Source organism: Neoarius graeffei, chromosome 5 (genome assembly GCF_027579695.1).
Source record: "Neoarius graeffei isolate fNeoGra1 chromosome 5, fNeoGra1.pri, whole genome shotgun sequence".
Taxonomy (NCBI): domain Eukaryota; kingdom Metazoa; phylum Chordata; class Actinopteri; order Siluriformes; family Ariidae; genus Neoarius; species Neoarius graeffei.
In genome coordinates, this window is record NC_083573.1 from 57,254,912 (window position 1) to 57,279,565 (window position 24,654).

The 24,654-nt window shown below is 40.0% G+C and overlaps 1 protein-coding gene across 4 annotated transcripts in view; it reads left to right on the forward strand.

Moving 5' to 3' along the window:
• pde1ca (phosphodiesterase 1C, calmodulin-dependent a) overlaps positions 1–24,654 on the forward strand; it is a 117,983-nt gene that overhangs the window by 78,802 nt on the left and 14,527 nt on the right. For all 4 annotated transcript variants that reach the window (XM_060922128.1, XM_060922129.1, XM_060922130.1 and 1 more), the window contains exons 3-11: positions 11,477–11,590; positions 12,046–12,228; positions 12,425–12,491; positions 14,016–14,132; positions 15,538–15,678; positions 18,780–18,880; positions 18,972–19,100; positions 19,253–19,354; positions 19,442–19,562. In XM_060922128.1, coding sequence (XP_060778111.1) covers positions 11,477–11,590; positions 12,046–12,228; positions 12,425–12,491; positions 14,016–14,132; positions 15,538–15,678; positions 18,780–18,880; positions 18,972–19,100; positions 19,253–19,354; positions 19,442–19,562 — 1,075 coding nt within the window. The remainder of the gene's footprint in view (positions 1–11,476; positions 11,591–12,045; positions 12,229–12,424; positions 12,492–14,015; positions 14,133–15,537; positions 15,679–18,779; positions 18,881–18,971; positions 19,101–19,252; positions 19,355–19,441; positions 19,563–24,654) is intronic.

Sequence of the window (24,654 nt, forward strand, 5' to 3'; positions counted from 1 at the left end):
GCGCTGTCACCTCAGAGCAAGAAGGTCCGGGTTCGAGCCCCGTGGCCGGCGAGGGCCTTTCTGTGCGGAGTTTGCATGTTCTCCCCATGTCCGCGTGGGTTTCCTCCGGGTGCTCCGGTTTCCCCCACAGTCCAAAGACATGCAGGTTAGGTTAACTGGTGACTCTAAATTGACCGTAGGTGTGAATGTGAGTGTGAATGGTTGTCTGTGTCTATGTGTCAGCCCTGTGATGACCTGGCGACTTGTCCAGGGTGTACCCCGTCTTTCGCCCGTAGTCAGCTGGGATAGGCTCCAGCTTGCCTGCGACCCTGTAGAAGGATAAAGCAGCTAGAGATAATGAGATGAGATGAGATGAAGTTATTTCATAATTTTGATGTCTTCAGTATTGTTCTACAAAGTAGAAAATAGTCAAAATACAGAAAAACCTGTAAATGAGTAGGAGTGTCCAAACTTGACTGGTACTGTAAATTGACTGGTACTGTAAATATTTTATTATATTTATTATAGGTATTGTCTATGGTCTATTGGTGAAGTAGCATTAATCACTATGAGGTGGGGGATACATTTTGTCCCTACTGGGGTAAAAATAATTCAGCAGAGGCAGGGATATATATACACTAGATTGGAGGGATCTCCCCAGCAAATCACACAGTGCAGGAGCCTATCCACAGAACTCTGATATGAGGTAGGAATCCACCGTGGATAAGATGCTAGTCCATTACAAAGCATCATACATGCACATACATTCACATCACCTCGGGGTAAATGTTCTTAGACAGTCTATCTAATACTATGTTTTTGAAAGGTGGAAGGAAACCAGAGCGCTCAGGGGAAATCCACGCAGACATGGGGAGAACATACAGAGAAACTCCACACAGAAAGTAGCCCAAAGTCAGGATTGAACTGGGGCCCCGTAGCTGTGAGACAGCAATGTTACCTTCTGACTCCAAATTAGTAACCCTTACATATAATAAGTTTCCTTCAGCTCCTTCGTTTCCAACACTGTCATTGTTAAACATTGCTGACTCTTCCTCTATGGTGAATTTTTCATCAAAACAATTGAATTTAATTGACATTTAAATATTAGAATGACGGAAATAAAGGTAATATTCTAAAGAGCCATTTCTTCTACCTTTCCATTACCTTGCACAAACCAGAGGTGGACAAAGTACTCAACTTCATTACTTAAGTCAAAGTACAGATCCCATTGGTCAAATGTTACTCCGATACAAGTGAAAGTTGTCCAGTCAAATTTTTACTTAAGTGAAAGTACTGAAGTACTTGCTTTTAAAAATACTTAAGTATTAAAAGTACACTTTCTGTCAATGCATCATTGTATTATTGCCACAATGCTTACAAAACCTAATGCCTTTACCAAAGACAGAAATGTGAATTCACAAAATGAACGCATGCTATGCCATCATGGTGGTTTAACGTTAAGCTAGCTAGTCAGTGAAGCTCCACCTGACATGCTAGCAAACTCTTTTCAAACTCGAAATCATTTTGGGTAGCTAACGGTACTAGAAAAGAACGATTTCTACATTCTGTTTATTTGGCAAGATTATGCTAAAACATATTTCTGAAAGCACTTCAGATAAGTTAACATTATTCATGTTAGCGTAACTCCATGTTTACATGCTAACTAACAGTGTCCAAGTTAACTAGCTATGTGTAAACATTAGCCTTGGACAAGTTGATGGCAGCTTGGCGGGCAAATCCATAGAAAGTCATTTGACGAACCAGACTACATAGCTATTGCAACATTATCACTAGCTCTAAAAGCACAGACAACTTCGTTGCAAGCTTTCTCTTGGAATAAAACATTTACATACCTCAATATGCTTCCGCAGGTTGGATGGCGAGTTTTTATAGGCTGTGATGTGGTTTGTTTTAGGCAAACAAAGCAAACATTTAAAATGAAATGAATCTTTAATCCTTTCAAAAAACTGAAACATGGGTTCTAGGTATGGCCATGGGTGCGTGCATTCCCCAGAACAACTGCCTCCTTCCATTCTGCCATCAACTGATCATGTTCAAATAACGCTGCTGACAAATCATTGAACTTGATTTTATCCAGTCTATGGACATGATGTGACCCTAGTGATTACTGATAGACTGTCTCAGTGTCACCTGCGAAAAACCAATCAAGTTTTAGAAAAGAAAAGAAAAAAACATCCACTTTCAAAGCTGCTTCATAGTAACGAGTAACGAGGACCTTGATAGAAATGTAGTGGAGTGAAAAGTATGATATTTGCCTTTCAAATGTAGTGAAGTTAAAGTCATAAGTTTCTAAAAAAATATTCAAGTAAAGTACAGATACAGTACTCAAGTAAATGTACTTCGTTACTGTCCACCTCTGGCACAAACCCTCTTGCCCATCCTACTGTACTGTTCATCCAACTCTCCAAAAACAGACAATTCACCAATATTGTGAACAATAACTGACATTCAGCACTGACATTTACAGAGTGACAAGCATAGTTCTGACATTGATGAACCCAGACTTTATTGCACGCTCTGACATATTCAGCTTTGAAATTAACATACTCTGAAATTGTGTAATAATTTATATCCCATATAGTATGTGCTTTTCTATAATATAATACAGATGGTAGAATATCAAGTTTGAAAGTCACAGAGATTTAATTAATGTGGCTAGATCAAATAAATATCTGCAAACCTGTTAATTTATGTAAATGTGTTAATTTTATCTTTAAATTGGTAGTTTATTTCTTTTTGTATATACTTTTTTGTATACTTAGTACTTTTTGCACTACTCCTTCACTGACTTATCTTTTTTCTTTCTATATTTTGCTGCTCTAACAATGTATATTTCCCCTTGTGGGATAATAAAAGGCTATCTTATCTTATCTTATCTTATCTTATCTTATCTTATCTTATCTTATCTTAATAGTGTGTGTGTGTGTGTGTGCGCGCCCGTGTGTGTGTGTACTGTGATTCCTGATTTGAGTGGATTAGTGCACTGTAGTATGTGATTCTAGTATAAGCCTCTACTTAAGGCTGGGCATTAATAAGTTGTCATAAAGCATCATAGTTAATGCTTGGTATCAGACCTCCATTATGTCCTGACATGAATTAAGAGCTTTTGGTTGCTGGACACAAGATGTGGGTTTTATCTCTCTCTCTCTCTCTCTCTCTCTCTCTCTCTCTCTCTATATATATATATATATATATATATATATATATATATATACACACACACACACACACACACACACACACAACCCCGATTCCAAAAAAGTTGGGACAAAGTACAAATTGTAAATAAAAACGGAATGCAATGATGTGGAAGTTTCAAAAGTCCATATTTTATTCAGAATAGAACATAGATGACATATCAAATGTTTAAACTGAGAAAATGTATCATTTAAAGAGAAAAATTAGGTGATTTTAAATTTCATGACAACAACACATCTCAAAAAAGTTGGGACAAGGCCATGTTTACCACTGTGAGACATCCCCTTTTCTCTTTACAACAGTCTATAACCGTCTGGGGACTGAGGAGACAAGTTGCTCAAGTTTAGGGATAGGAATGTTAACCCATTCTTGTCTAATGTAGGATTCTAGTTGCTCAACTGTCTTAGGTCTTTTTTGTCGTATCTTCCGTTTTATGATGCACCAAATGTTTTCTATGGGTGAAAGATCTGGACTGCAGGCTGGCCAGTTCAGTACCCGGACCCTTCTTCTATGCAGCCATGATGCTGTAATTGATGCAGTATGTGGTTTGGCATTGTCATGTTGGAAAATGCAAGGTCTTCCCTGAAAGAGATGCTGTCTGGATGGGAGCATATGTTGCTCTAGAACCTGGATATACCTTTCAGCATTGATGGTGTCTTTCCAGATGTGTAAGCTGCCCATGCCACATGCACTAATGCAACCCCATACCATCAGAGATGCAGGCTTCTGAACTGAGCGCTGATAACAACTTGGATCGTCCTTCTCCTCTTTAGTCCGAATGACACGGCGTCCCTGATTTCCATAAAGAACTTCAAATTTTGATTCGTCTGACCACAGAACAGTTTTCCACTTTGCCACAGTCCATTTTAAATGAGCCTTGGCCCAGAGAAGACGCCTGCGCTTCTGGATCATGTTTAGATACGGCTTCTTCTTTGAACTATAGAGTTTTAGCTGGCAACGGCGGATGGCACGGTGAATTGTGTTCACAGATAATGTTCTCTGGAAATATTCCTGAGCCCATTTTGTGATTTCCAATACAGAAGCATGCCTGTATGTGATGCAGTGCCGTCTAAGGGCCCGAAGATCACGGGCACCCAGTATGGTTTTCTGGCCTTGACCCTTACGCACAGAGATTCTTCCAGATTCTCTGAATCTTTTGATGATATTATGCACTGTAGATGATGATATGTTCAAACTCTTTGCAATTTTACACTGTCGAACTCCTTTCTGATATTGCTCCACTATTTGTCAGCACAGAATTAGGGGGATTGGTGATCCTCTTCCCATCTTTACTTCTGAGAGCCGCTGCCACTCCAAGATGCTCTTTTTATACCCAGTCATGTTAATGACCTATTGCCAATTGACCTAATGAGTTGCAGTTTGGTCCTCCAGCTGTTCCTTTTTTGTACCTTTAACTTTTCCAGCCTCTTATTGCCCCTGTCCCAACTTTTTTGAGATGTGTTGCGGTCATGATATTTCAAATGAGCCAATATTTGGCATGAAATTTCAAAATGTCTCACTTTCGACATTTGATATGTTGTCTCTGTTCTATTGTGAATACAATATCAGTTTTTGAGATTTGTAAATTATTGCATTCCGTTTTTATTTACAATTTGTACTTTGTCCCAACTTTTTTGGAATTGGGGTTGTATTGGAGAGAGAGAGAGAGTGCAAAACACCTTGCTTGGTGGTACTAATATGTGATAAGGGAAAGATCTACAACACTGGGAATGAGTGTTGAAAAGGAAATAACCATTAATTGCAAATACACAGAAGCTCTAGGAGATGCCCCTCCTCCTCTTCTTCTTCTTCTATCTGTGCTTTCATTCCTCAGTCTCACATTGTCTTTAACCAAGCCTTTCCTTTCCTCTGCTCTCCAACCAATCCATCCATCAGCTTGTTATCTCACTAATTGAGAGTTTAAATGAATCAGGCAGCATAGACTATAGATGAGAGTGGAGAAGGATGAAGGTGTCTCCTTTGTGCTCTGCTTGCTTTGTTCACTCAACATCAATATTGTTTAAATAGCAGCTACACTGTTAATGTCTCTGCTTGAAATCTACTTCCAAATTGTTTAATTAGAAAACAATGTCTCATTTCTATTAGTATGTGTCTTCTTAAGTGTGTTGCTGCTGCTTGTAAACATAGTAATTTTGCAGTATTAAACTGCAGTAGTAAAAATAATGACAAGAAATTTTATATTATTATTTTACATGCATATCATTTACACAGAGTTTAACAAGGCACGCAGAGACAATGAAAGAAGGCAACTTTTCCATGTAGTGCTTTATAAGTTACTAGTAAATAAGTGTTTCAGTGGACATTCTATGAGCATTCAGTTGACCAACCTATAACTTGTTGAATAAAATATATCAAAGGTTAGATTTTGGTTGCACTCTGACCTGTGTTATGGTGGTATTTGAAGATTTTGTAAGTCATCTATGTCTGTTACTGTCTTTATTTGCACATGAATATTTCTGGCAAGGTCCTATCAGGCTGGAGTTAAAGGGGATTATTGCAGCACTTGGGCTGGCTCTCAGGAGTCTGATTAAAGGCTTTAGAGAGCTTTTGCATGTAATGTCTGCTACATGAACAAGTTTAGACCCAATGAATTTGTCCAGATCGAACATGTGGCTTTCCAAGCTACATTAATGGCTGTACTTTGATGCTGTGCTCCATAGACTAGCAAGAAGAAAAATGCCTTCTGTATCTTATGCTATATACGGTATCTCAATTTACTGGCAATTGGTTCAAAACCAGTGCTCATAATCCTGTCAGTGTGGGAGGTTTGAAATCAAATAAAACATATAACCATGTTTTATGGAGTAGGTCTGTAATTGTGCTTTATTGTCAATAAAAATGCCATTTTTCAAACACAAAGAATTCAATGTACAATTCGGTTGTAATTTTTCTCCTGTCTGTTATCTCCATTGCAAATTATGAGAAAACATTAATGAGGCTTTTCAATCCTCCTATTTCATCCTGTGCCATCTGATGAAGCTACATATCCCTCAGTGGATTACGTATTAGGGGAAAAAGGGAAGAGCGCTGTTCCAGTCATAAGTGATGATAATTTCTGATCCAGGAAAAAAAAAAGCAAACAAACCAGGAGCCTGAAATTGAGAAACTATTTGATCCATTACAATGGATAAACTACACCTTTTAAAATAGAAAGTGGTCAATTATTTTTGACTCATCATCATTGGCAATTTTTTTAATATTTCTAAAATGTTCACCAGACAGAATAGCAAACTTACCAGGACATCTAGTTTTGCAGTGGTTTTAAAAATGTAAATCCCCCCAAAAAATGTTCTGTTGCTGAGTTCAAGAGTGCAGCAGCAGTCACTTCTAGTTCTTCTTTCTAGTTCAGCAACATCCGGCTAGAGATTTAAGTCCATATGTTCAGAACCTGGCTCCCAACCTGCTCTTGTGTTCCTGACCCCCTTCAGTGAGGCAGGAAGGTGTTTTGCTCCTCTCCCATGGTCCGCACATATGTCCCAGGATACAGGAGTCTTATGCAGCCTACGTCATGTGCCACTGTGGCAACTACAATGGTACTGGAATATAAGAGCAGGAAGTGGTATTTTTCACAAAATCTGAGTCCACTGGCTAAGGCTACTTGAACACAGTTTCACAGACCCCACTACAATTTTGCTGCTGAACCATCATAATACAGAGCACTGCCACTTTATAGCAATGCCCACTGATCTTGGATGGCAGTCAATAAATAAGGGGAATGTCTGATAGCACATGGTGAATGAAAAGAGGAGGTAGGAAGGAATGAGGGATTTAAATTAAATTGCTAAACAGTGGGAGAGTATGATGAGAGATAAGGAGGAAACAGAAACTGGTGTCGTGGACATGATAGGATGGATTAAAAGTCACCTTGCAGTATTATAGAGATGAAAGGGAGAAGTGAATCCTGTGCTCTCCCAGAGATGCTGTGTGCGTCGCATAGACATCAGCCCTATATACCCATAAAGACACTACTAAACAAAAATAAATGATACGGTTGTTGAGGATGACAACTAACTTTTCAGAATTGTATCTTTATTTAATCTCTAATTACATTGTTTATACTTTGTTTCATACCATATAATCATTATTTTTTTTTTAAATTGTGGCATAGTCACTCTCTGCAGTTGACAAAACCCACATGACTGGAGATACATGCCCTTCTGGTGTTTAACAGTTTATTTAAGAATGTAAATGCGTACTTCTGCATATCCAGTCCTTGCCAAAAAGTATTGAAAGAGCAAGGCCTTTTTTTTTTGCTATACACTGAAGAAATTTGGGTTTGAAATCAAAATATGAGATAGTAGATCAGAATTTCACTTTTCATTTCTTGATATTTACATCTAGATGAAACCACCATTTTTAGGTATGTGCAAGTATAGGAACAGATAGTCTTACAGTAAGTAACACTTAATATTTGGTTGCATATCCCTTGCTTGCAATAACTGCATCAAGCTAGTGACCCACTGACATCACCAAACTGTTGGATTCTTGTTTTCTGATGCTGTTCCTGGCTTATACTGTAGCTTCTTTCAGTAATTGTTGTTGGGGGATCTCAATCCAATTTCCCTCCAGTTTCATCTTCAGGAGGTGAACTGCATTCTCATTTGGGTTATGGTGGTTGACCTCAAAAAGTCTGGTGGTTGACCTCGCCAATCTCAAACTTTTTTCCCCTAATGAAGTGCTTTGTTGTGTTAGCAGTGTGTTTTGGGTTGTTGTCGTGCCGCACGATGAAAATCCTCCCAATTAGACTGTTTCTGTAGACTTCAGAATTCATTCTGCTCCTACTATCATGAGTTACATCATCAATAAATATTAGTGAGTTCATTCCAGAAGCAGCTATGCAAACCCAAGCCATGACACATTTCCACATACCTCCACAGTGCTTGACCGATGAGCTTGTATGTTTTGGATCATGAGCAGATCCTTTCTGTCTCCACTTTCTCCATTGTCTTTGGCCTTTCCATCACTTTGGTAGAAGTTAATCTTGGTTCCAGAACTTTTATAGCTCATATCTGTATTTCTTTACCAATTCCTATTTGGCCTTCTGATTCTTCCTGCTGATGAGTGGTTTGCATCTTGTTGTATGGCCTCTATATTTCTGCTCTCAAAGTCTTCTTCGAATAGTGGATTGTGATACCATCACCCCTGTCCTGTGGAGGTTGTTGTCACTGACTGTTGTTTGTGGGTTTTTCTTTACAGCTGTCATAATACTGTTGTTTTCTTTGGCGAACCTGTTCAATGTCCGGTTGTGAGTATATCAGTGGTTTCTTTTTTTTTCATGACATTCCAACTTGTTGTATTGGCTGTCTCCAGTGCTTGTACAATGGCTCTGATCGAGTTTTTCTATTTTCTCAAATTCAAAAAGGATCGCTTTTCTCCTACAAACATGTCTCTGGTCTTCATGTTGGCACACCTGATTCAAATGTGTTCAGTGTACAACCCCAATTCCCAAAAGGTTGGGACACTGTGTAAAACATAAATAAAAAGTGCCAGGTGGAAGACAGAAGAGATGTGCATGAATTACCAGTCACACCTAAAGGAAGCAGTATTAAACAAACAAACAAAAAAACAACAACCTGATACCACTGGACAATCATTCACTCATTCATGCATTCAGAAACCACTCTACTATGTGTCCTTAGAATGCTAAGTATAAAGCAAGTATACAAAATGGATGAGCAACCATCCCATTACCTCCACCATCTCCTTCTCTCTCTCTCTCTCTCTCTCTCTCTCTCTCTCTCTCTCTCTCTCTCACACACACACACACACACACACACAAAGCCAGTCCTCCTACTGACGTTTTATGTGCAATTGATGAGATTTTGATGCAAATCCAAATATATGGCTTTGCAGAGGTATGCACTCTTCTGAGTGCCCTTCTAGGGTTTTGTTGTTGTTGTTGTTGTTGTTGTTGTTGTTGTTGTTGTTGTTGTTATTGCTGTTGTTGTTGGTGTTTGTATTTTCCCAGTGTAACAATGTAACTCAAAGTAGTGAACAGATTTTGGAGAAATTCTGAGGAAAGGTGAGACATGGGACAAGAAACAGTTGATTAGATTTTGATGCAAATCTGGATATGTAACTGGATCCAGGATTCAGATATGTATGCAGATCCAGGACTTTTTTTGTCTTTTCCGAGCATAACTCAAAAAGTAGTGAATGAATTTTGATGAAATTTGGTGTATAGCTTTAGCATTTTCCTAGGTTCAAGAGATTTGAATTTGATGTTGATAATATGTGGCTTGGCGGAGGTATGCACTCTCCCGAATACCCTTCTAGTTTTAGTTATTTTGCTTAAATTCTTTAATTTTGAAAGCGCCTACAAAATATATCTGTACCCTAACATTTGATATGATCGCCTCTCTTTCCAGCTCCCAGTTTCCTGTTGGCTGTGACGGGATTAAAACACTAATCTGAAGAGCATAGTTTGTGATATCCCTCTATAGTCCATCCTCTTTAATGCTGATGGGCAGGAATCGGGTCAAATGATGTGTGCCATACACAGGCACATTCACCTTTCATCACAAGGGTCTCCACGTCAGCAAAGACGTCAGCACTGAGTGGCTGAATACAACTCATAAACAAAACCTCAATCACAAACACAGTGATAGAAAAATAACACTCACTTCAGCTGCCAGTAGACACAAGCCATTTATTCAGCCATAGCTGTGGCAGCTGTGTAATGTTTATTGCTGGACTGAAACAAGTAAGAAGTGATGCAGACATCACTGAAGAAGACACGCTACGATTTAGGCATTCAGCCACTATGTCAATGAGAGCAAGTGGTGTCTCGCAATCAACATTGTAGGCTGTGAGAATGGAGTGGAATTATTTGTTGGATATAATAGTATTTGTTGGCCATGTAGAGCTGGATATAAAATGATTTCATGTGGTACAGACATTTACAGGAGGTGACATAGCCAACAGGACAAGAATTAGTCCTTATGTTCTTAAAGGAAATGAATCATAAAATACAAATTTACTTGTAATTAAGCACTTTGACATGGAATCCAAAGTAGCACTAAGTTGAGGTAGTAATTCTGAAAGGATATTGATTATTTTCCCATTTAAAAGTGGCTAAGTTAGGACATCAGTCAAAATACGTGTACACCGCCATATTAATCTGCACCACTATAAGGATACTGTGAAAAGTCAAAATGAGGCTGCAGGATTGATGACGTAGAAGTTGCTGAAGCTGGATCTAGGCGAGACCCCACCATTTGCTTACCGCATGGTCCACTGTGGTGATTTTGCTTGTGATTTTTCTCGTATTTAGTGCAGTTATTTTCTTTGCAAATGCTTTGTTTAGGTACCATATTGTTGTGTTATCTCTGTGAACTGTGTTCTATGAAAATAATGCCAACTTGCACATCACATTGCTCCTGTGGAGGACGGCCCCATATGGACAGTTGAAAGTCACACTTGGAAGACACTCTGGACACTTACAGTAATGCTTTTGTGGCTGAGGACTACAGTTGGCTTGTTAACTTTGGGACTGCGGTTGTCATGAACAGTTTTGCACTCAAGTTTCCATTAACGAAGAGTTATAACATCAACGAAACTGACTTCATGTTAAAACTGTTAATGCTATAGTCATGTTGTCTATTGTTGTCCAGGTGAGGATGGGTTCCCTTTTGGGTCTGGTTCCTCTCGAGGTTTCTTCCTCGTGTCATCTGGGGGAGTTTTTCCTTGCCACCGTTGCCACGGGCTTGCACATTGGGGATAGATTAGGGATAAAACTGGCTCATGTCTTGGGTCATTCAGATTCTGTAAAGCTGCTTTGGGACAATGGCTATTGTTAAAAGTGCTATACAAACAAACTTGACTTGACTTGACATTTGGTTGTAAAAACAATACTGGTCTGTCAACTTGTCCACCAGGATTGTCATGGCATGGCTCTCCACTAGCTCATGGGAAGCAACTCTGACATCATGGCTGCGCCGGTTGAACGAAAAAGTTCCATATAAATTATATATTTTTTCTATGTTTATTCCACTTTAGACACAAAAACATTACAGAAACACTGTCCTAGAATTGATATGGTGACTAGAATTCGGTTAGTTTTCAGTGATCATTTCCTTTAAGGTGCTACAAAAAACTGCTGTGTCTGAAATGCATTAAAATTCTCTGCCTGTCTAATTAATGTTTTGCTTGAAAACACAATGCCATTTTATGAAACAGGCTTCCTACTGGTTCAATAAATAGCTTTATTTGTTTTCTTCTTTATTAAAGTTGTTGTATTTGTTGTGTTTGAGTGCAGATTACGATGTCTGGTGAAACAGCTGGAACGGGGTGAGGCCTCTGTTGTTGACCTAAAGAAGAACCTGGAGTATGCAGCTTCTGTACTGGAATCAGTGTACATTGAGGAGACACGGTAATAAGAACACCACTAGCACGTGTCCATCCGTTGATAAATATTGCAAATGTAAACTAGACCTGTAATGTGAACTCTCTTTTCACTCAGTTTCCTTGTTGCACTTTCTTCCTATGGTTGCTATTTGTGGAAATGTACTCAGATTTATCTGAGTGCCAGAAGCCTGAGGCCAAATATAAATGTTATTAAGTGCTGTAAATAAGATCAGTGCACAAGTATGCTCCAAGCCTTAATGTCATAAGGTGGAGGAGTGACAAGTGAAGGACTGCATGTGTTCATTGTCCTGAACATAGATCTCTTGTTGATTCCCTTATTGCCTTTGCCACATGTCTGATTTTGAATGCTTGGAGTGATCTTATTCTTAACTGTTGTAGATATGATGAGTGACATAAGTTGTCAAGTCATTACCTGTAGCCACTGATCACTTTCTTGTGTGTGTATTTCTTCTCTTCCAGACGACTGGTGGACACAGAAGATGAGCTCAGTGACATACAATCAGATTCTGTGCCTTCAGAGGTGCGGGATTGGCTAGCGTCCACCTTTACGCGACAGATGGGGTTGATGCTTAGGCGGACAGAGGAGAAGCCACGTTTCCGCAGTATCGTCCATGCTGTACAGGCTGGGATATTTGTAGAGAGGTATGTGGTTGACTGGTTAGTTCAACTTCACATAGACCTTCTGTATCCCAAAGGCAACAGAAGTGAAAGATTTACATAGAAGTTAACAGATGTCTAATACGGATAAAAAAAAAAAACATTAAATCCTCGTAATATTTTGTAGGGAATTTATATTTGCTCTTATATTTGATTAGTTTATGTTATCTCTCTCTGGCAGGATGTACCGGCGGACATCCAACATGGTGGGATTAAGCTATCCGCCCAGTGTGATCACTGTACTAAAGGTATTAGGAGTGCAAGCAAGGGTTGGGCAATATGACAAAAAATTCTCGATGCCTTGATTCTTGAAGGCATTTCTGTGATGCACTATATGTGTCACGTTATATTAGTTATGAACAATTTCCAAGCAATACTGTACTTTTGCATAAAGAAAAACAACAACCCTGAAATGATACTTTATTTAATTTAGCCCATAGCTATGGGCCAACCAGTTAGGCCTCCGAGATCTAGCAAAGTCAGCCTCGTCCATGAACTCAAAATGCCCACTTACATCTACATTAGTATGAACATGCTAAAACATATAACATATGCATAATACACACAGAATCCATGTCGATGATCCATGATTTTATGCCAGCTTTGTAGTGAACATTATGCTCTGTATCAGTCTGTGGAAAATAACTGTTCTCCTGGGAGATGACAGAATCACAGCAATGCAAACACAGCTGTTTAATCAACCAAAGTGCAAAATTGATCTCAGTTATATGGCGAGCCAAACGCCTGAAAGAGTTCACTTGTAAAATAGATAGCTATACACAGATACAACAGATATAATAAGTATACACTGTGTATTCTCCATTGACTTCATTTTCAATTTCCAACTGCTCCATACCCACTGAAAAAGCAGAGTAGAATCCTTTTGCATCTTGCATCAATATATATTAGCATTAGCATTATCTGCATCTGTCAGAGTTATTTACATCATGCAGCTTCCACAGTCTTTGTTGGAAAAAAAAATGTCAGTGGATTTGACAAATATGGCTTTGGTTTAGATATGATGTCTTAGCCACTGATGTTCTGCTTGGCCCAAGGTGTCTGACTGATGGATCTTGCTCTCTGGGCTACAGCAATAGAGGCATGGTGCTGCCATTGCTCTGGACCCCAGGGTCCTCTAAGCCTCTTGCCTCTGACAGAGACTGAGCACTGGAGAAACCTTTCAATTTTGAAATTTAAATCTTTAATGTGCTATATTTTAGATGTTAGCTGTGCAGCCCTGTCAAATCGATATGGAACTTTATTTCAGACTGAAAGAAAACCAGAGAGGAAGGGAAAGAAGTTAGTTCAAGAAACTAGCCACAGGCATTGTGTGGTGCAGTTCGGTTGTTGTGTGTTGTTATTACTAGAATTTATTTTATAAGTTCAGCAAATCCTACAAGGCTTTTATAAAGAATGTTCACTGGTTCACTGAGTATGTTCACTCTCTCTGCCTCATCCCATCATCTTTACTGTAATGATGATTAGCTAATCACCCCAAACAAAATTAGGTTTTTGAAACCTTTTATATGTGAATTTGCACTGAAAATCACATCATGAAATACATGATGTGTAAAATGTTAAAACTGTTAGCTCACATGAATAAATAAAAAGGATACGGCCACTAATTTGAACATTTTATGTCTCTGTCACATGTTTCAGCATCAGGCTTCATATATGACTATTCTCAGATTAGATGCAGAACAGAACATCACCCTGAATGGACCAGTATTTTTATATTCTAATAAGAAGCCTGATTGTGCTGTTTCTTTTAGCATGTGGATACGTGGTCATTTGATGTGTTTGCGTTGAATGATGCAAGTGGAGATCATGCACTGAAATTTATATTTTACGAGCTCCTCACCAGATATGACCTAATCAATCGCTTCAAGGTAAGCTATTTAACTGTCTTTTACATTTTTTTTGTTTTGTATGAATTCATATTTTGTATCTGTGCATTGCAGTATGTCAGGTCAATCACAAACATAATTGCGTGTGTTGTACTATACAGTACCAGTCAAAGGTTTGTACACCCCTACTCATTCATAGGTTTTTCTGTATTTTGACTATTTTCTACATTGTAGAACAATACTGGAGACGTCAAACTATGAAATAACATATGGAACATATATGGAATTATGTGGGAAACAAAAAAAATGTTAAATAAAATATGTTTCATATTTTAGATTCTTCAAAGTAGCCAGCGTTTACCTTGATGACGCTTTGTACACTATACGCATTATCTTAACCAGCTTCATGAGGTAATCACCTGGAATGCTTTTCAGTTAACAGCTGTGCCTCGTCAAAAGTTAATTAGTGCAAATTCTTGCCGCCTTAATGCATTTGAGATCAAACAGTAAACAGTAAATAATAAAAATACAGTAAATAACCCTATTCCAAAACCATAGTAATCCATATTATGTCAAGAACCACTCAACTCAGTAAAGAGAAACAACAGTATGTCACACCTGCGCACATTGACTGACTCTTGCGTGCACTCTGGACACACGTTGCAAACTGATTCACGTACATGCACTGCTAATGACTCACACCTGCACGTGATTAAGGCACAATCAGTGCACCTATATAAGGACTTTGAATGCACTTTCATTTTGCGAAGTATTGCGTTGTTAGACACATTACCGAGACTTGTTTCCTGATTGGTTTCCTGGTATCTGATTCCTGTTTCTCGGGGTTTTTTTTTTTATTATTATTCTGCTTGCTTCTATGATAGTTTTGCTCGACCTATTGCCTGTTTTGCCATTCACAATATATTCCTGCCGATTTGGACTGTTTGCCTGTTTGCACTTTCCTTAACAATAAATATCTTCTGCACATACATCCGTCTCCAACTATGCCTGACACAGGCCATCATTACTTTAAGTCATGAAGTGTCTTTTAATTAATAGAAATGAAGAAAAAAACACTAAATTAGAAGGTGTGTCCAAAATTGGGAGTACAGTATCTAAGTAAAGCACTGCAACAAGTGCAAACAACAATAAAATTAGAAATTGACTATCGCTGTTGGTGCTCGTGTGACAATAGAGATAACACTGCAGGATGATCCTGGTTTCACTGGCCTTGATCAGAACATCATCAAGCAGAAATAGTCTATTTCAGCACGAAAACTACAGCTTGCTAGTCAAATCAGCATATATATGATGAGTCCAAACTTTTGACTGGTACCGTATATAGACATAAATTTGCTGTAAAAAAAAATGTGGCAATAACTGTTCTTTTTTTTTTTTTGCAAACAGAATTTGCTTCATGTGTCTGTACTGCTTTAAAATTCCTCAGATCCCCATCTCTGCACTAGTGTCATTTGTAGAGGCTCTGGAAGTGGGCTACAGTAAGCACAAAAACCCTTACCATAACCTTGTCCATGCAGCAGATGTCACTCAGACTGTGCACTACTTCTTGCTCAAGACAGGCATGGTGGTATGTAAATTTGAAGGCTTAGCGCATACTAACTGTAGAACTGCATTTACTCTTTGTGTGTTTGTGTGGAACCATATATATGAGTGTGAAATGCATTCAAACTGACATTGTAGAATATATGGGGCATGGAAGCAAGCTTCAAGTAGGGTAGATGTGGTCGAATGAACACTTTGCTCAGACCACACTGTTGTGCTTGTGTGCCTATCGATTGGGAGTTAATCTCCCCTGACTTCCTCAAAATAAACCCTGGCACTGTTCGAGTCACGCTCATTAACCCCTCAGTGATGGGTGTTGCCATTCAGAAGAATGATAGTAATACAGCATTGAGTGTGAGTACTCATTGTCCTGGGGATTTATATCAGAAACACATTTACGGTATCATAAAACTTTTGTTTAAAAAAAGAAAGAAAAAGGAAAATACGTTAATACTGGAATAAATTTGGAATCATATTTTTTTTCGTCTTCCAATATGAAAAACACAAGAGGTGTTGTGGATTTGTTTGGGTGGTGTTGTTTTCACCGCCGGGGGTGCGGGGGGGTGCGGCAGCACCCCCTGGTGGTGGAACCTCAAAACTGACATGAACATAAAACAAAACTTACGTGAAAATATATTTGTTTATTTATTTGTTTTCATTTGGCTCTGCTGATTTTATATGTCATGTTTTAGATGTAGGATGATGAGGGCTACATTTTAGTTATTTAAAAAAGGATTTAATTAAAACTTATAACTTAATATGTAGCCTAGTGGACAGTGGCGATTCTAGGGTCCAGTGGGGCCCCAATCAGAAATTCATTGGGGGGCCCCACCACCGCCCGCCCACAACAAAAAAAACAACATAAATAAAGTAGGCGGCACGGTGGTGTAGTGGTTAGCGCTGTCGCCTCACACGGCAAGAAGGTCCTGGGTTCGAGCCCCGGGGCCGGCGAGGGCCTTTCTGTGTGGAGTTTGCATGTTCTCCCCGTGTCCGCGTGGGTTTCCTCTGGGTGCTCCGGTTTCCCCCACAGTCCAAAGACATGCAGGTTAGGTTAACTGGTGACTCTAAATTGACCGTAGGTGTGAGTGTGAATGGTTGTCTGTGTCTATGTGTCAGCCCTGTGATGACCTGGCGACTTGTCCAGGGTGTACCCCGCCTTTCACCCGTAGTCAGCTGGGATAGGCTCCAGCTTGCCTGTGACCCTGTAGAAGGATAAAGCGGCTAGAGATAATGAGATGAGATGAGACCCCCAGACCCCCCTTCAAAAAAATGTCCCAGGTCACGTCACAGCACCCCCTGCCGACAATGTCTTCCCGCGCCGCTGGTTGTTTTTTTTTTTGTATTTCTAGTATTTGAATAACTGAAAATCCACTTATTTATTTATTCATTCATTTTATACCAAGTCGCTTTAGTCTGGTCAAGGTCATGGTGGATCCAGAGCCTATCCCAAGAACACTGGGTGCAAGGGACAAAGTATGCTAAATTTACTTGATGAGGGTTGTACATAATGGTTTTAAACTGATTGTAGCATATTTACTGTCCCTGCAATGTGTTATTTTGTCATCCAAAGCTGGTAGCATATGAGAAAGCCAAGTTAGCTAATTTTGGGATTGGTTCTAGTGGCACTAATCTGACTGCACTAGCACAGATTTATTTATCTAGCTAGAAAATGATCACCCATATTACCAATAGATCTAGGTAGTTTAACTTAAGTTACCTAATTTTATATAGCTGAGCCCATCAACATAATTTCATTAGAATAAATTATTAATAAAATATTAAATATAAACATATAAACATACATATTTAAATATGTATATTAATATATTTAATGTTAAACCTTGGGTACCGCGAGCTGCCCTAGTGGTTAGTGTATCTGCCTTTTGACTGGGAGATCGCAAATTCTACTCAGTCGGGTCATACTAAAGACCATCATAAAAAAATGGTACCTACTGCCATCTGGCAAGGCATGCTGCAGTACAGATGTGAGTAGGGAGTCAAACTCTCCTGGTTACCAGAGGACTAACCGGGACCGGAGACTGCCTGGGAAGACCAGATCCTGGCACGGGAGGGACTTAAACCTTGGGTAGTATGGTGGTGCGGTGATTAGCATTGTTGCCTCACAACAAGAAGGTTGTGGATTTGAACCGCATGGCCAACTGGGGCCTTTCTGTGTGGAGTTTGTATGTTCTCCTCATGCATTTCCTCCAGGTGCTCCAGTTTCCTCATATCGTCCAAACACATGCAGATTAGGTCAATCAGCTACTCTAATTTACCCATAGGTGTAAATGGTTGTTCATCTCTGTGTTAGCCCTGCAATAGATTGGCGACCTGCACAGGGTGTACCCCGTGTCTCACCCAAAGTCAGCTGGGCTTGATTTCAGCTTCCCCCTGACCCTGATGTATAAGTGGTATAGATAATGGATGGATGTTAAAGTGGGGCGGCATGGTGGTGTAGTGGTTAGCACTGTTGCCTCACAGCAAGAAGGTTCTGGGTTCGAGCCCAGTGGCTGACGGGGCCCTTCCAGTGTGGAGTTTGCATGTTCTCCCTGTGTCTGCATGGGTTTCCTCTGAGTGCTCCGGTTTCCCCCACAATCCAAAGGCATGCAGATTAGGTTAATTCTAAATTGACCGTAGGTGTGAATGTGAGTGTAAATGGTTGTTTGTCTCTATGTGTCAGGCCTGCAATGACCTGGCAACTTATCCAGGGTGTACCCCGCTTTTCGCCCATAGTCAGCTGGGATAGGCTCCAGCTTGCCTGCGACCCTGTACAGGATAAGCAGCTACAGATAACGGATGGATGGATGTTAAAGCTTAATGCCCAATATCTGATAACTGTTCTTCACTTAAAAGAAACTTATAATATGAAGGCCAGTTATAGAAATCTGTGTTTTAAAAATTAGAAGTGAAATGGTCTGTCAGTTTAGCGACAGGCAGACTATAGCAATAACAGATTTTCTTGTGTTGGTCACATTATTTACTCAAGTAAGCTGTAAAATACAAAAACACAATATAATAAATCAAAGCTTCATGATCGCATACCGTATGACGTAATGACTATAGGGGTATTTTTGACTATAGAAGCATACTGTCTGTACTTCCTGTGCTTCTTTTCTTTTCTTGCAGCACTGGCTGACAGAATTAGAAATCTTTGCAATGATATTTGCAGCATCAATACATGATTATGAACACACTGGGACTACTAACAATTTCCACATACAAACAAGGTATCAAGTCTTATTTTTACATCTGGAAAGAGTTCATTAGTCCCAAATTGTGAATGGTCAAGACCATATTATGTTTTATATATTTCATTAGATCAGACACTGCAATATTGTACAATGACCGCGCAGTGCAGGAGAACCATCACGTGAGTTCTGCTTATCGACTCTTACACGAGGACGATGAAATGAATATTCTGTATAACTTATCAAAAGATGACTGGAGGTAAGCGTTAATCAACATAAATACCATATACCATACACATAAGTACTTGTGTGTGTGTGTGTGTGTGTGTGTGTGTGTGTGTGTGTGTGTGTGTGTGTGTGTGTTTATGCAAAAGCTACCATTTCACTCTTCTTTTCACTTTCTGCCTTTAGAGAATTTCGAACACTGGTAGTTGAGATGGTTTTGGCCACAGACATGTCCTGTCACTTCCAGCAGATCAAAGCCATGAAGAACTTCCTTCAGCAGCCAGAGGCGTGAGTGTGTTACCCTTCACAGAACCATTTATAATAAAGTAATCCAATCTGAATGTTGAGAGGAGTCATTCTGGCTGTGGTCTGTAGGATTGACAAACCAAAGGCTTTATCACTCTTACTGCACACTGCGGACATCAGTCACCCTGCCAAAAAGTGGGATTTGCATCACCACTGGACCACATCTCTGTTGGAGGAGTTCTTCAGACAGGTTTGTTTCCTCCTTTACACATGCCACACATTCCACTGACCTTCATTAAGGTTTGACAGAACTGTGCACTGTGGTTATTTCTTTTGCCAATAACACTGCTACAGTATGGGCCAAAGTCATTAGTTCAATTAATGACTACAGTGTGGGCGGCACGGTGGTGTAGTAGTTAGCGCTGTCGCCTCATAGCATGAAGGTCTGGGTTCGAGCCCCGTGGCCGGCGAGGGCCTTTCTGTGCAGAGTTTGCATGTTCTCCCCGTGTCCGCGTGGGTTTCCTCCGGGTGCTCCGGTTTCCCCCACAGTCCAAAGACATGCAGGTTAGGTTAACTGGTGACTCTAAATTGGCCGTAGGTGTGAATGTGAGTGTGAATGGTTGTTTGTCTCTGTGTCAGCCCTGCGATAACCTGGCAACTTGTCCAGGGTGTACCCTGCCTCTCGCCCATAGTCAACTGGGATAGGCTCCAGCATGCCTGCGACCCTGTAGAAGGATAAAGCGGCTAGAGATGATGAGATGAGATGAGACTACAGTGTGTGTGAAACTAAATGTTCATCCTTCTTAAGTGGCTTTGTGGGGAGGGGGGAGGCAGTGTAAAACACATGGATACCTATTTTTGTATGTGTGCACACAGACCAATCTTCCAATAGTGTCAAATAGTGTCATGTGACAGTGTTTACAAAAATATGGCTGCCATACAGGTCATCATATTTATTTTTGTTGCCTGTGCATATACTGGACTACACATATACAGTATTTAGATATCTGCAGCACAGATTGTGACCATGATTGGAACTACAGTTATTCTGTTCTGTCCTGCAAATACTGGAATTGGCCAACTCTCATTTTTTTCTACCTTGGTGAGTGCTTTTGTTTTAAATAACGGTGTCAAATGGACATTACTTGTAGAATGCTATAGAGTTCCATAGCACACATTTATCCTTGAGTTGATTTTTCCCTGGTTAGACTTGCTGCCCTGCCTTTAGCTAGTCACTTGCTAGCATTATTATCATTGCATTTTTTTTTAAGTTAGTAATGCTTAAACTTGTTAGTATTACTAGCCTTAGATCTAACTAGTTACTCATCATTCCTTGTATGAAGACTTTCAAATTTATGGGTCCCATATAGGTGAATGTTTTTATCCAAAGTGCCAATAATCTGCCTTCACTGAGGAATTTTGTATTTTCTAGATGGTGAGCATGATGTAAAGCTATTTTTCCCTGCTGTTTTAGTGTCTGCCTCTGCTTTTTCTAAGGCATTTTCTGACAAGTATCTGGCTGATGTTAGTTGCAGAGTACAGTGGTGTTCCCTTGGCACACAAAGTCAGAGTCAGTTCCAGCCTCAACATTTTTTCTACGTTCTCTTCTTAGAAGAAGAAGAAGGCTTTATTTGTCACATGTACACTCAAGCACACAGTGAAATTTTTCCTCTGCATTTAACCCATCTGAAGCAGTGAACACACACATGCATACACAAGTGAGCAGTGAGCGCATGTACATATACCCAGAGCAGTGGGCAGCTATGCTACAGCACCCAGGGAGTAATTAATTGAGGGTTAGATGCATTGCTCAAGGGCACTTCAGCCCAACCTCAGGCCATGGCTGCCCCGTGTTAACCTAACTGCATGTCTTTGAACTGTGGGGGAAAGTGGAGCACCCGGAGGAAACCCATGCAGACACGAGGAGAACATGCAAACTCCACACAGAAAGGCCCCCATTGGCTCAAACCCAGAATCTTCTTGCTGTGAGGCGACGGTGCTAACCACTACACCACCGTGTCACCCAGTAGCAGGTGGAGCTTGTGGCTTTGCATGATTGGTGTGGTACTCCTTCAAAATTCTATTGGAGGGGAATAACCTTCACAAAACATCCACTTTCTCAACATGTGGGTTGTTTACCCTTACAGTGGATAAATATGTTATGAGATTTGCATTCCTGCAGTCAGTGTCACAGTCCTTCCAATCTATAGATGCTAGCTGCCTTGTAAGGGATTTTGACTGATACCTCAGTCCTGGCAGTGGGACCAGAATATGGGGCCATACCGTATTTCTCACCAGGTGTGGTCTGTGCACTGCACCCTTGCACAAAGACAGCACAGCCTTTGAACATTCACAGAACGTCCCATTCTTCAATGCCTAAAAGACCTGCCTGCCCTTTTGGGGAATAGAGCGTCATTGATCTTAGACCCCATAAAACAGCAGTTCTGTCAATTTTATGCCTAACGGTTCCTGAAAAATCTTTGTTTTTCAGATGCTAGTTCAAGCTGTCCAGCCACAGGACTGGTTTAAGTCCATGAACCTGTGTGACACTTAACTTTCTGTTGCATTACATGTGCTAGTAACCCTATTGCCCCAATGTGCGACAGATATTATTACACTTGTCAGTCAGACTTAGCCAGGCTGCCATATATGGTACCACAATTTGGTGAGAATGTTTGGACTGGTGATGGGATCTGCATCAGTTATCCCCTAGGTGTACTAGAAAAATGGACATTCCTGAAGTGGGTTATCACCCTTCAACTGGACCCAAAAACAACACAGGCAGTAATGTGTCCTACATTGCATGCCCAAGCATGACTTGTAGGTTGTTCCTAACAGAAAGTGTCCAGTTGGGAGTGGTGTCCCACAGGATAGTAAGAATTGAGGCACGTTCCTCACGGATTGGGGTGCCACAGGGTCATGCCACAGCAACACTGAGGACATGTCCCCCTGGGCTCAGAACACAATTCATAATACATCAAGCATCTGTTTTTTCAGGGTGGTCTGTCTGGTCCTGAATTTCTTCTTGCCAGTTCTCTGATGACATCATATGCTGGTTCATTTAAACACTGTTGTGACAGTCAAGTAAATAACCATCAGGGTCAAGGGGTTCTCTATGCTCTCTTTTCACCTGGCTCACTCTCAAGTACCAGTTCATCCAGAGCTGCACAATAGTGCTTTCACAATATACAGTATGTCCACAGGAGTGGCATTTGCATCCAGAGATGAATATTTTTTGCAAGCACACATTGCTGGTTGTGAGCAGGACAGCACCCTGGGACAAGATGCCCTGACCAACAGCTGGTCTCAACCCTTGTTATATGACTTTCCTTCTCTACTCCTGACATTTCACAAGATTCAGCAACTAGGCTACACAGTCCTACTTATGGTTCCAAGATGGCAAGCATAATCTTAGTTCTCACTTACGCTTCTGCTTATTGCATACAGATTTGAGATTTAGCCAGTTTGCCTGTGTCTGTGGGCCTGGTCATGCAGACTGATTTTCAAAATATGGACTGCAGTCCAGCTGTCCAGGAAGCACTTGAGCCCTTAGTACACAGATTTAGTATGTCCTTAAATCTAAACTATTCAATTATTGAGTTCATTGGCTAGGATTTTGGCTTTCTCCAAGGACTGTGAAAAAGTCCCCAGCACCATTTGGATGTGGCATTCAGGGGATTATTTCTACTTTTCTAAAGGGAACAAATTACCTCCACCTGCCACAGTCCCCTAGAAATACGGTTTTAATTAAAACCGTAATTGAAAATTCAAACCAAACCTCACATTTTGCACTGGACTTTCTTCTAATTCTGCAGGATTCCCAAATGTCAATGCAAACAAGGCATTAATCTCATTCAGAGAGCACATACAACCTCATTTCCATTCAGCAATCATAATCCCTTTCCACTGTGGTATAATCCTACTCTTATTTAATATTCACCAGCTCCTCACTTCCAGGAAAATTAGCTTCATCTTGTTTGTCCTTGCCCCCCATTAATGAGGTGACTGACCAAAACATTTCCTATGTTGGAACACTTGGACACCTGTGTTGTCTCTAATCCCATTAACTAATGTGCCAAAGTTAATAATTTAATATATTTTAGCAATGTTTTTTTTAAACAGTCTCTTTGTAATATAGTTACATTTGAAATCCTTTCTTTCAGTACTTAAGCACAGCACATGGCTTTTGATTTAACCTGCCTTCAGGATGCTGCAGTGTATAAAAAAGATTGGGCTGTTGTGTAAAATATAAATAAAAACAAATGTGGTGATTTGTGAATCATGGAAACCCTATATTTAATTGAAAATAGGACAAAGACAACATATCAAATGTTGAAACTGAGAATTTTATTGGCGTTTGAAAAATATATAGTCATTTTGAATTTGATGCCAGCAACACGTTTCAAAAAAGTTGGGACAGGGGCATATTGCTTCACCTTTTCTTTTAACAACACTCTGTAAATGTTTGGGAACTGAGGAGAACTACTAGTGTAGTTTTGAAAGTGAAATGTTTTCCCATTCTTTCCTGATAGTGGATTTCAGTTGCTCAGCAGTTCTGGATCTCCTTTGCCATATTTTTTGTTTCATAGTACACCAGATGTTTTCAGTGGGAGACAGGTCTGGACTGCAGGCAGGCCAGTTTAGCACCCGGACTCTTTTACTACGAAGTCATGCCGCTGTAATAGGTGCAGAATGCAGTTTGGCATTGTCTTGCTGAAATAAGCAAGGTCTTCTTTGAAAAAGACATCGTCTGGATGGCAGCATATGTCCACAATTTACAAAAAGAATTTAAAATTTTTGATTTGTCAGACCACAGGACAGTTTTCTACTTTACCTCAGTCCATCATAAATGAGTTCAGGCCCAGAGAAGGTGGCAAGGTTTCTGGATATTGTTTATATGTGGTTTCTTCTTTGCATGGTAGAATTTTAACTTGCGTTTGTGGATGCAGTGATGAATTGTGTTCACGGACGATGGTTCTCAGATGTGTTCTTGAGCCCATGCAGTGATTTACATGACATAATTGTGTCTGTTTTTAATGCAGTGCCATCTGAGGGCCTGCCATTTACAGGCATCCAATATGGGATTTTGGCCTTGTCCCTTGCGTACTGGGATTTCTCCTGATTTTCTGAATATTTTAATATTATTTACTGTCGATGATGTGTTCACGAATTCTTTAGAGTTTTACGTTGAGGAATGTTATTCTTAAATTGTGATGCTATTTGCCCATGCATTCTTTCACAGAGTGGTGAACTCTTCCCTATCTTTACTTCTGAGAGAAAGCTCTCTGCAATGCTCTTTTTTTTTCTACCCAATCATGTTGTTGACATGTTGCCAATTAACC